The sequence below is a fragment of the Vigna radiata genome, chromosome 2, assembly GCF_000741045.1.
Source record: "Vigna radiata var. radiata cultivar VC1973A chromosome 2, Vradiata_ver6, whole genome shotgun sequence".
Classification (NCBI taxonomy): Eukaryota; Viridiplantae; Streptophyta; class Magnoliopsida; order Fabales; family Fabaceae; genus Vigna; species Vigna radiata.
The window spans coordinates 3,189,750-3,201,944 of NC_028352.1; the positions used below are offsets into that span (position 1 = coordinate 3,189,750).

Here is a 12,195-nt window from a genome sequence, read left to right on the forward strand (position 1 = left end):
AAAAAAAAAAAAAAAGTTATCTTGACAATAAAAGGACTTATTGATTGGATGCAAATAAAGTCTCACATCAAGTAAAAAAAGGATTGATCATGGGTTTATATATACACATAGATACTTTTAATGATAAGAAATTTTTTGAAGTGATACCAAAAGTAAATCTATAAAAGTTTGGTCCAAAACGAATAATATCTTACCAAATGTGAAGATTTATATGTGTGTCGAATCTCCCCAACCGTTCTGAGTTTCCTAAATGAAATCTGAGCATGCCGTGAATTAACAAACTATATGTTTAAAGTTGTGTTTGGTGTCAAAGGAAGAAGTTGTATGAAGCATAATGAAATGCTGAGAATAGAATAGAGCAAGCAAAAAATATTTGAAGGCAAAAACACAGAGCTGATGAGTCAGCTATGTGCTATATGAAAGCTACTGTATATGACTTAATTCATTGAATTTGAATGGATAATTTATTGCCATGCATGCATTGCAACAACTTTTCAAGGAATCCATCAATCTATTACATCTTCAATATTTTTCACATTTGTATTTGATTTAATACTTAATTATTTATCCTCTTCTTTTCAACATTTTAAATGAATAAAATTTCACGAGTTACGTTTTATAAACTAACTAAATTTTTTACGTCACCAATATATATTACACTCGAATTAATTTATTTTAATAGATAATATATTTTATTTTACGTAAAGATTCATACCTTTGTTGTCTTCTTAACATATTGATATATTGTTTTTACATATGTACGTATTTTATGAAGTTAGCAAACTCTTTATTACTCGGTGTTTGTTCTCTAAACTTTCTTTTTCCTCTGTTTAGTGGGTTGTTGTTTTTTCAATGTTCAAGTTAGTACTTGATCAAGCTAGTTAAATTCATATTAATGTTAAGAGTGAATCAATTAAAATAATATTTATAAATATATTTCGTTAACCATGATTCCTATTTGAATGGACCACAATTATGGACTCATTAGTTTAGAGACTCAAGGACCAGCTTACTTGTGAGTAACTCCGCATGCTTTTTGGCTAAGTTATCTCACACAATATTATTTTCAATAGGCACAACGAGATACTGGTACTGACTCAACGAGCAACTTGGTTGTCAAATAATAAATATAGGTTTTGGCTTGAGAAGCATAATACTTGGTATTCGATATTTGATACCTTCTAATGATAATTGAACTTGTCCATTTAGTAGTAAAACCCTCGATATCTAGGTAGGTGATCTATCTTTCATAGAGTACTTGATAGTCGGCCTATCAGTTATACTTACAGGATGTTAGGTGTTCGGTAAACGATATCATGTCATTCTTATCTTTGGCCATAACCCTACGAATATAGTGGTGTATTGTATGAGATTGATATAACTGATAGGTTGACTACTGAGTACTGTATGAATGATGGTTCACCTACTTGGGTATCGAGGGTTCTACTGCTGAATGAGCAAGTTCAATTATCATTAGAGATTATCAAATATCATACCGAGTATTATGCTTCCTACACCAAAGCATGTATTTATTCTTTGACAACCAAGTTCTCAATGAGTCAAGTATCGCATACCAGTACCTCTTTACGCCTGGTGGAGACACTCTCATGTTGGATAACTTAGCCAAAAAACATGTGGAGCTGTCCACGAGTAAGTTGATCATTGGACCTCTGGGCCAATGGACCCATAATTGTGGCTCATTGAGATACAGATCCACGATCAACGAAATATACCAATAAATATTATTTTAATCATACTTTGGCTTCAATTTTGACATTAATCTAAATTTGACTAGAATTTATGAAAAAATACTAACTTAAGAGAATCTTCTTTAAACACCCTTTACTTGGTAGAAGAAAAAAAAAAGACTTAGAGAACGAATACTGGATAATAAAGAATTTGCCAAATGAAAAAGATTTTGAACAACACATACATAACTTTCTAAATTCATATTTCAAATAATAAAGTTCTTTTTCTTGATTTAAAAAAGATGGGCTAAAATGCCCAATTCAATCCATTTTTTTCATACAAGTAAAATTAAAATTATTTGTTTTCTTATAAAAAAAAAAGTTTACATGCATGACTACATAGTCTTGTTTAATAGAAAAAATATTTTGAAACCATAACTACAATTTAACAACCCACTTTAAGGATAAAATAGTTTCAACAAAAGCGAACTTTTATATTTAAAAAAAAATGAAAAAAATTGTCAATTGAGTGTAAAATTCTTCTTGTGTAAAAGTATCATTGTCCTAATTAATACTAATGTTGTGTAAACAGTCAAAAAATTAAACAAGTAGATTTTAAGTCCCTCGTATACCTGCGTAAATGATTTTAAATCTTCCGATCCGAATCGGTTGAGATACTTTCTGAATTAGAAATTAAACATTTTATCATAGTTTTGTTTTTAAATAATATTTTGAAACTTTAAAAAAGAAAAAAGAAAAAAAATAAATATATATATATATATATATATATATATATATATATATATATATATATATATATATTTAAAGTATCTTTAATCCTCTATCAGCAAAAGAATAATATCCTTTCACGTTACTGCATTACTCCATTGATTAACATTTAGGTTATGCATTTTGCAGAATTGGGCTTAGTTTATAAAGAAAAAGAAAGTGGAAGAGGGTAGAGATGTACGAGCTTATCCTGGTATGGAGTAATGCAAAAGGGTACTTCACTGTTCCACCAATCAGACGACACACGATCCTTCAACCCAATCAGAAAAAAAAAAAAAAAGATATATGAAAACAGTAGAACCTATTTAAATCCTACCAAAACATGCAGAAAAAAACAATGTGGTATGGTGATATCGTAGTACGGGTTTGAGGTAGCCTTACAACCTTTTGGAATGTTGCTCTGAGCAAAGGTTGGGAAAACCCAACTCTGATTATCTCACGAACTGAATGCAATAAAATATTTTTGCTGAGACATGGAAAATTTTAACTCTTTCCCCTTCTTGCCAGATTCTTCTCAGTCTTACAGATTACGTCAGTGATAAGTTATGACCACTGCTTTTTTAGATACCTGTGAATACTTATCTCTAACTCCAAATGTTTGAGTCTAACTTGGATGGAATTCCAAAAACCCCATCAAGAAATCACCCTCGTCATCCAATAAACTTTCTTCATGCACACTACTTGCATCATTGCCAACTTTCAAATTTAACTATTTCTGCCACCTTCTCTTACATCATGTCATGCATTTGGGAAGGTGAAAAACTGTTCCTTCACTGTTAACACATGTGGAGATTCATAAACCATTATAATATATAAATGTGTCTAAATCTTATAGCATATATATTATATAAATATGTATAAATCTCACCATCACCATGTAATATATAAATGTGTGTAAATCTCATCTATAAGTGTGTGTAAATCTCATCTCATGGTATACAAGTGTGTGTAAATCTCATCGTATTGTATGTAAGTGCGTGTAACTCTCATAGACTGTGTGTAAATCTGATCTTACGTTACATAAATGATATCATTTCTATGATTTCTCATAGTATTTGATCTCAGTGTGACTTTAAAGCAAAAGATTATCTTTTCAAATTTCATACTGCTAAAGATCTCAGTGTGATAAAGATCTCAGTGTGACTTTAAAGTAACATCTTATCATTCCACTGCTAAGCCTATATATCATTTGTTTGATTTTCTTGGAGGAATAATGAGAATTGATTTGGTTTTATGAAAATTACCTGTTTTGTAAAGGTCAAATTGTTTTAGATTCAAAACTTCAGTTTGATTAGAGAGTGATAAAAGGTAGTTTTTCTTGAATTGAAAAATATACAGTAAGTTTTGCAGTAATATTATTCTTAGCAAAACATAGATCACTTCTGTTAAAATCCATTTTACTGATATTTGGGATTTAAATTTATGATTGAGATAAAGGTGGTCATTTGCAGCTACCAAAAGATTTGTTATTGTTGGTCATCTTCTTGTACACTAAATACAAAATAGAAAAGTTAAAATTTTTCATCAAGTTTAACCAATCAACATTCTATGTTTCAAATGTTGTTCTTCTTTCAATTGTATAATACTAGTACTAGATGACAGAAAGGGTTTTGTTAAAATGTTAAAACTGAGGAGATTATCAGAATAAATCCCGAATCAATCTTAGATAAATGCTGATGAAAACAAGACTGAAGCAAGGTATTGTATATTATCAAAAGAATGTTTTATCTTCCCAACAAACTTAATATAGATAATCCCAAAGAGGATTACTTTTGTAGACTTACTGCAAGTACTTACATTTACTCAATAGATGGTATACTGATAAAAAAGAGAGACTAAATTACACATTTCTTATACTCACAAATAAATTATTTTAATTAAAAAACAATAAATGATAACAAAAATCTCATCAAATAAGTCTCAAATTCTAACAAATTTTCAAATATTCAACCCACCTAACCTAATTTGGAAACTTGGAACTGTTATAAAACAAGAAATGTTTTGTCGTAGTAATTTTCTATCAAATGCAAGTTAAAGGGAAACTCAAATTAAACCTCACACAGTTCAACTAGTAGTAAATTGACAAATTAGAATATACTTTAGAATATCTTTGCAATACATATACTAATATACATACTCTAATACATGATAGGATTTTATAAAAAGGGAATCACACTGAGACACAATACAATTTAAACCCAACCCACATAAACACATAAAAGATTCACATTATCTTCATTCCAACTTGAGACTTAAATTCATTTATTTTTATATAATACTTAACTTTCTTATCACGACTTACATTCTCTTGAATTTTGATGCTACAATCTCAAATAACAATTATCTGAGTGGAGTGATTTTGATTTTGATTATAACAAGTTCATTAATGGTTGTATAGGATAGAGAAAGTACAAAAGCTGTGTTGGGAAAATTCCTATGCATTAATAAGGTTCACAAAATGGTACCATAAGCTAAATCAAGTCTTCTTTTTGGAACCATATTCTTTTTAAACTGATTCCCTTCACTGAATGTGAGCTATGGCCAATAAAATCCTCTTGTACTGCATCATTTCGTGGTTCCAATGCGAACGGGTCACGAGACTTTGTAACTTTTGCTTGCTCAGATTCCCTAATCAGCTATAACCCACTAGCTTCAGCAATATATAAGCACAGCACCAGCTGCATATTCTCACACAAACTCTCTCTTCAGCTATACAAACTTCTTCTTCTTTTTCATCTTTTCTCTTTCTTTTCCATGGCCTCAAGCTCTCTCAGCAAGCAAAAGTCTTCTGAGTCATCTTGGACTCCAAAGCAGAACAAGCTGTTTGAAAAAGCACTTGCAAAATATGACAAGGATACCCCTGATCGCTGGCAGAATGTGGCTGCAGCAGTTGGTGACAAATCCCCTGATGAAGTTAAGAGACACTATGAGATCCTCTTGGAGGATCTCAGCCACATAGAGTCTGGCCGAGTTCCTCTCCCCAAATACAGGTCCACCCCAACCACCACCACCACCAATGTTGATGATGAAGACAAGTAATACATCCTAACCAAATCTCTCTTTTCAATCTTTTTCATCATTTGCATGTCATTATCTAACAACTTTTTTCACATTAATCTTCTTAGTTTTAATCCTTCTCATGCATGCATTATCATCTTTCCATTGTTTGTCCCTCTTGGTTGCAAAACCATTTGATACTTCACCATTACTAGCCGATGATGATTTCTGCAGCATTGTTCTGCAATTGGGTCACTCTAATGCAAGAAAACAAAGAAGAAATCACAAACTAAAACCATTGACATTTCTTTTCCGTTTTCTTGTGCCATTGAACAGAATAATTACTTGTTATACACCCTAAGTTTTCAGGCTCAAATTTCTACACTCAAATATTTAGCTACCTAACTGATGAAATTAGGTATAACTGCTTTCACCATAGCATTTTTATGTCAAAATATTTGTTGAATCTGTGGTGGAAGCTTTGCAGTGATGGAAGCCAGATAACAGAATTCTTGTGAACCGAATTTACTGTGCATAAAAAATTTGACTGTCGAGATTTAAGTGTTTGCGAAAAGTGATAGCTAAAGATTCCGTGGCAATAATCTTACTTTTCCTTGATTGGAGAATATTATGCCACATTGCAATAGCTTCCAAATACTTGAACACTTGAACAGAACAAAAACAGTGATTAGTCCTTCTCAAATACACAACGTGGTCATTTTGTGACAGCAAATTGAGGGAGTAATGCCATAAGTCTTCTCTTGCATTCTGCAGTAATTTTTGTCGTGTTTTCCGTGTCATTTCGATATTTTCTAGGATGCACAAGTTTAATTTTATTTTAACTATTTTATTGTCTCAGGCTTCTGAAGTATCTTAAGCTGAATTGATGGAAAAGGATGATGTTCGTGTTATCCGCGGCTATTAACAGCATTTATGTGGTGTTCCTTAAATTTGCAGAAATATCTTCCTTTCTATGTCTTTCTACTTTGTTTTTCTACTTTGTTCCTCTGTGTTCACTTTTCTACCATTGCAATTTAGATTGTTTCAATTTTCAATGAATTGTCCTGTTCCAGAAAACAATACCAGATTCTCAATCAGGATATTCTCGTACACCCTTTAAAAAGGATTAACAGATGTTATTTTTTTATTATAATGACATTGAGATTATATAATTCATAACTGATCAGAAGAATAAAAAAAATTAAACAAGCTGCTTTAGAGTTTGTAAAGTTTATCAGAAAGAAGGTAAAAAGAGAAAAGTGAAAAGTAACTTGATTTTGCAGCTTAGTACAACGGTACCAAGCCCATTAATATTCCCTCGTATAAATCAAACTGAGTGCAGCACTACCTAATCATCATGTGAAACATCTGTGTAGTCCAAGATTTAGATGACTTCAACTTGGATTTGAGCTTTTTGTTGTCCTATTTTTCAAACAAATTATTCAATTCCATGAGCTAAAATTGTATATTTTACAAGATAAATATAATAATAATAAGTGACAAAACAAATTATATAGTTAAAATCTTTAAATATATTTTCGGATTAGTTTAAGGTTTTTTTATGATTCACATCAAATAAAAAAAATGGCTCAAGTAATAATATTGTCTTAATTTTCACTTATTTTTAATTAATTTGGGTAACTTTCTGCCTGTTCATGTTAGTAATGAGATGTTTCACTTTTTTTTTAAGAGTTAAAGATACCAAATCAATTTTTAAAACATTAATTGCAACTTGCAATTTCTTTTACAATATTTCAAATCTGGTTAGAAATTGGGATTTGGGCTTTTGGTAGAAATTTGCTTCTGGGATTACAAAAGTAGTATTTATAGATAATCCTTTTTTATTAATTTTAATATTATTTTATTAATTCTTAAGTTTTCAGTCAAAACTTACTATTTTACACATAATAATTTAGCAACTTCCATCCAATTGACCAAATACCTCATTTAGAAGGTGATGACAGGAGAAACATAGTGTGTTCACATCAATGTTTGTTTAAGAATTCTTTGACAGAATAAATGTGTTTCCATCTTGTTCAACATTGTTCAACATGTTTCACCTTAATATATAACAACACTCAATACACATGTCAATATTCAAGTTCGTTCTCCTAGCCATGAATGATCAAATTCTTTGAGTTGTGCAAAGTCTGAATCATTTGCTGATTCATGTGACATGATCAAATTAGCAAAATTCAGCATCATGGCATATTTAACTTTAGCACCTGTTTGGTAAGATGCATTTGAAAGCTATGTTGCAGAGGCATCATAATCATAATTCATTTACATTGCAATTTCATTGCAAAGTTTCCTTAATCATGAGTAACTTAAACCTTGGTTACCTCTGAAAGTAACTTATCATTGTCTTGAACTGGTACTTGAGGAACAATGAGATCCTGTTGATACCAAATTGTTTGTCCAGCTTTGGTGGAGTAAGCTATTCTCTGCTTTCAAAAAGGTTTCACAGAAACTTTTGGAAAAGTACCAGCTTGTTCATCTTATAAAGACTCAAAATGGTACACATGACAAGTCATTGAAATGTTTTCAATAAGTGCAAAATTCTATTGAGAAACTTGAGTGTGTTTGTTTATCAACTTTGGGTTCTCTTGTCCTTCCCATGGGGGAATTCTTTTGTAACTTAAGCCATTTGATTCTGAAAGAAAACCTTATGTGCCAAATTTCAAGTAAGTTTTTGACCATTTCTGCATTCATGTTGGTAGGCAGAGATTGATGATACTGAGAATAGTTTGATAGAAGAAAAAAGTCTTTTGGATTAAATACCAATGAATATGTACCTCAACTAGAGATAAATTTGCACAGAAAGACTTGTTCCAGCTCTATTAAGACAAAACTTAAGGCGAAGGCAAACTGGTGTGTGACAGATTGGGTTTGGGAAAAGATTAGTGTAACATTGCAGTATAGATGTGGAACTTTCACCCAACAAGGGAAGATTGCATTGGCAACAACCCAGTCAGTTCAGAATTGTTGAGAATTGAGTGAGATGACTATATGCATAGTTTTTGTTACTGAGTTAGATGGATATTTGATAGTGTCTCCAAGACACATACCTAGTCTCTATTAATATGGAATCTTAAAATTTTTATATTCTATAATGTTTATTGTAGACTATGCATAAATATCATAGATAAAATTGTGTCTAGGTATACATATATTTACCCAATATCTCTTAGGTAGATGACACCTTGTCAATCTATGTTAAAAAAAAACAATAGCAGAGGTCATTTAACTTTTTATATAATCTATTTAAGACATCTAATTTAAATATAGATAATAAATCAATTTAAAACATATTTCTATGTTTATAATATACTAACATTAAATGTAAATAATACCAAATATTGTAAAAATAGTAAATACATATTTTTTAAAAATTAAACAAGGAATAAAAAATTACCAGATGTCATAAAGAAAACCATGTTAAAACATATTTCTATGTTTATAATATACTAACATATTGAACCAAACATGTAAATGTAAATCAATACAAAATATTAAAAATAGAAAATACATGTCTTAAAATATTAAACAATGAATAAAACATTTCCGACTATCATAAAGAAAACAGAAACAAATAATAACATACCTGGAGATAATCATTTGTAAATTTATAATGAAATTTTTACTCACTTCTAAAGAATATAACTAAAAATTTTAAAAATTCCTTTTCGATATAAAATTTTACTTCACTTAAGACTGAAGAAAAATGTTTTTATATAACTTAGTAAAAGTGAAAAGAAACAACTCAAGTAATGTGGGCCAAAATTTTAGCATTTTAATTACTTTACATGTATAGTTATACTAGATCTACTCACGTTAAATTTAATGGTTCAATTTAATATATTTTACACTTTTATTAATTATATATACTGACAAAGGTAAATAATTTTATTTGAATGATTGATACATACATCAAAATAGTAGAAATATACTACTTAATTTTGTCTTCTTGAAATCATATGCAACATTGGTTCTTTATATGTTGACTTCATGTAAGTAGTTTAATGATTTTCCAAAAGTTATTATCACTTGTATAAGGCCTAAAGAGTAACAACAATTTTATTTTAAGGTTACATCTTTCACATATATAAAAAAAAAAAGTAAAATAATCTAGCCGATAGAAATTAACACCGGGAGCCAATACTTTAATTTCATTCAGAAGAGCTGTAAACAACCAGATATAAATGTCAAAACCACGAACATCACGACTACAAACATTTAACACACAAAACAGAACACCTAATTTCAATTGACTTAATTATAAACCCTATTCTACAACATCAAGATCTAGTTCCAGCTACCACCGTCTCCTCCATCACCACCACGAGAGCGGGATCCACTATCACCATAACTACGATCTCTACCACCACCATAACCACCTCCTCCACCATAACCACCGCTGTTACGGCTGTACCCTCCTTCACGTCGACCACCGTATCCACCGCCACCGCCATATCCACCACCACCACCATATCCACCGCCTCCACCACGATTGTATCCACCCCCACCACCTCCATATCCACCACCACCACGGCCACCACCTCCTCCGCCAGAACCACGAGACTGAGCTTCGTTCACAGTGATGTTACGACCGTCAAGGTTCTGACCGTTCATTCCTTGGATCGCGTCTCTCATGGCCTGCTCCGTAGAGAAAGTCACGAATCCAAAACCCCTAGACCTTCCAGTCTCACGATCATTGATAATCTGCAAAATGAAACGCAATAAAAAATCAGATCTAAGAAAAAACGCAAAAACAAAACCGAATAGAACCCGATCGATCTTCGCCTTTGATTAAAGGATGAAGATGAACGTACCTATTGGCGTGAGTAAAAAAAGAATCATATAGTAACACAAGTATCATAGATCAAGTAACGGAAAAAATATCAGATCACAGATCAGAACGGGATCGACAAATTCCGAATCCGTGTCAGATGCGGTGCCTGCGACAAACAGACCTTCGATTCAAGGACTTCGCCGTATACAGAGAAGGCTTTCTCCAAGGAATCACCGTCGGTGGCCCATGCAAGACCACCGATGAAACATCTGAACTCAACATCGGCTGCAGCCATGAAAAATATTATAAACCCTACAAATTATGAGATTATAGAAAAGGGATAAGATTTGCACGATGAAATGGTGAACCCCAAGGGATTCTTTTATAGCAGCTGGACTGTTAACCAGGGTTACGGATTGAACCCAGACCAGGGTTACAGCTAAATCAATCATGGTTCAAATTAGGTCATCACAAATTTTGGGCCCAATTTTTTATTCATTTCTTTCTTGGGCATTGCTACTCCAACCCCACCCATTCCCATTCCCATTCCCTATAAACTATTCATACAGCCAATTTTTTTTCCAAAAAAACACTATCTCAATATTTTTAACCAGAATTGTGCTTGGAATGAGCTCTTTCGTGTTTTTTTAGCCAAAATCATGCTTCTTGTATTGTTTTACAGAAAGAGGAGTTGGAATAAATTCATCCAAATAGCTAACCCATTTAAAAAATTATATAACCACAGTACCCATATTTTCTCTAGGTCCCACAACATAATTGTTTACAATAATTGCATGTAAAAAAACATCCAAGTGAAAACAAAAATATATTTTTATATTTATTTGATATTATGTTTTTTATTTTTATTTTAAAAATGTAAAATTTCTTTTTTTATAATTATTTTATTTTTATAATGTATATCAAATGAACTTAAATGAACGCGTAAACGAATGTCATTTCATTATTATCTTTATAAAAATTTAAGTGATAAAAAAAGTCAATTTATAAATACTTTAAGTTTTGAAAAAATCTTATTTTATTCCATGGAAGATATGTTAAGTAGGTCTCAAATATTTTAAATTTTTAAATTTAAAAATTAATTTATTATATATTAAATATCTTTTAGTTTTAAAACTTCTTAAATTTAAGATCTCCTCGTATCATACTATACTGATTATTCTAATAAGATTATTTTTATATATAAAATCTGAGTATTAATCTCCCTACTCTTACAAAGATCCGTATATTTCATTTCGTTCAGAATATTTTATGATATTTCCTTTTTAGGTTATAACATTGAAATCGAATTTTAAAATAAGATATTTCGTTTGAGTTTCAAAGAAATAAAACTTTAATAATTAAATTCGTATTTTGAGTTTTTATTTACCTATTTTAGTTAGCTTTTTAATAAATAAAAATTCAATTAAATACTTTTAGAACAATTTTTGAGTTTTTTTTAAATAAAAACTTAAATGAGTAAATAAAATATAAAATACAAAACAGATAAGAGAATAGATATAAAACTCAAACTAATTAAATTATTACAAAACTGAGTAATAAATATAAAACTAAAATAAAATATGTAATCTAAATATTGTTTTTCTTGCCTGAATTATGATTTTCCAATTGGAACTATGCATATACATAAAAAAAACTTTTCATTTCCTAAACTTTGTTTAATACTTATATTTCAAAATCATTATCATCTTTAAGATTATTTTTTATAAATATAATTTTTAAAAATATTTCTTTCAAATACTTAATGTATTCTCTCCTAATAATTAGGATGAAATTAATATAAGATTATGGATTAAATAGTAAAAGATATATTTGTTTGTAGATTTTTTAAATGATGTGCATGGAGAATATGTTATTAATGTGAAAATTTGTTTTTTTTCTAATAAAAAATTGAGAAAAACACATTCAATA

The 12,195-nt window shown here is 30.3% G+C and overlaps 2 protein-coding genes across 2 annotated transcripts; one reads left to right on the forward strand and one right to left on the reverse strand.

Moving 5' to 3' along the window:
* The first annotated feature begins 4,960 nt into the window (after positions 1-4,960).
* LOC106775820 (protein RADIALIS-like 4) lies at positions 4,961-6,583 on the forward strand. The gene is made up of 2 exons (XM_014663030.2): positions 4,961-5,512; positions 6,334-6,583. Exons 1-2 carry the CDS (start codon positions 5,232-5,234, stop codon positions 6,359-6,361), a joined length of 309 nt encoding a protein of 102 aa, XP_014518516.1. The 5' UTR covers positions 4,961-5,231; the 3' UTR covers positions 6,362-6,583.
* A 3,027-nt stretch (positions 6,584-9,610) lies between these two features.
* On the reverse strand, positions 9,611-10,639 carry LOC106775811 (glycine-rich RNA-binding, abscisic acid-inducible protein). The gene is made up of 2 exons (XM_014663016.2): positions 10,448-10,639; positions 9,611-10,196 (listed from the first exon to the last, which is right to left on the reverse strand). The coding sequence occupies exons 1-2, from the start codon at positions 10,559-10,561 to the stop codon at positions 9,780-9,782; spliced, it is 531 nt and encodes a 176-aa protein (XP_014518502.1). The 5' UTR covers positions 10,562-10,639; the 3' UTR covers positions 9,611-9,779.
* Positions 10,640-12,195: the final 1,556 nt, after the last annotated feature.

Excerpts from the sequence above, each read along its gene's own strand:
- LOC106775820 (XM_014663030.2), top strand. The coding sequence starts at position 5,232 with ATGGCCTCAAGCTCTCTCAGCAAGCAAAAGTCTTCTGAGTCATCTTGG. Across the intron at positions 5,513-6,333 it reads AATGTTGATGATGAAGACAA|GCTTCTGAAGTATCTTAAGC; the intron begins GTAATACATCCT and ends TTATTGTCTCAG.
- LOC106775811 (XM_014663016.2), bottom strand. The coding sequence starts at position 10,561 with ATGGCTGCAGCCGATGTTGAGTTCAGATGTTTCATCGGTGGTCTTGCA. Across the intron at positions 10,197-10,447 it reads GCGAAGTCCTTGAATCGAAG|ATTATCAATGATCGTGAGAC; the intron begins GTCTGTTTGTCG and ends TTCATTTTGCAG.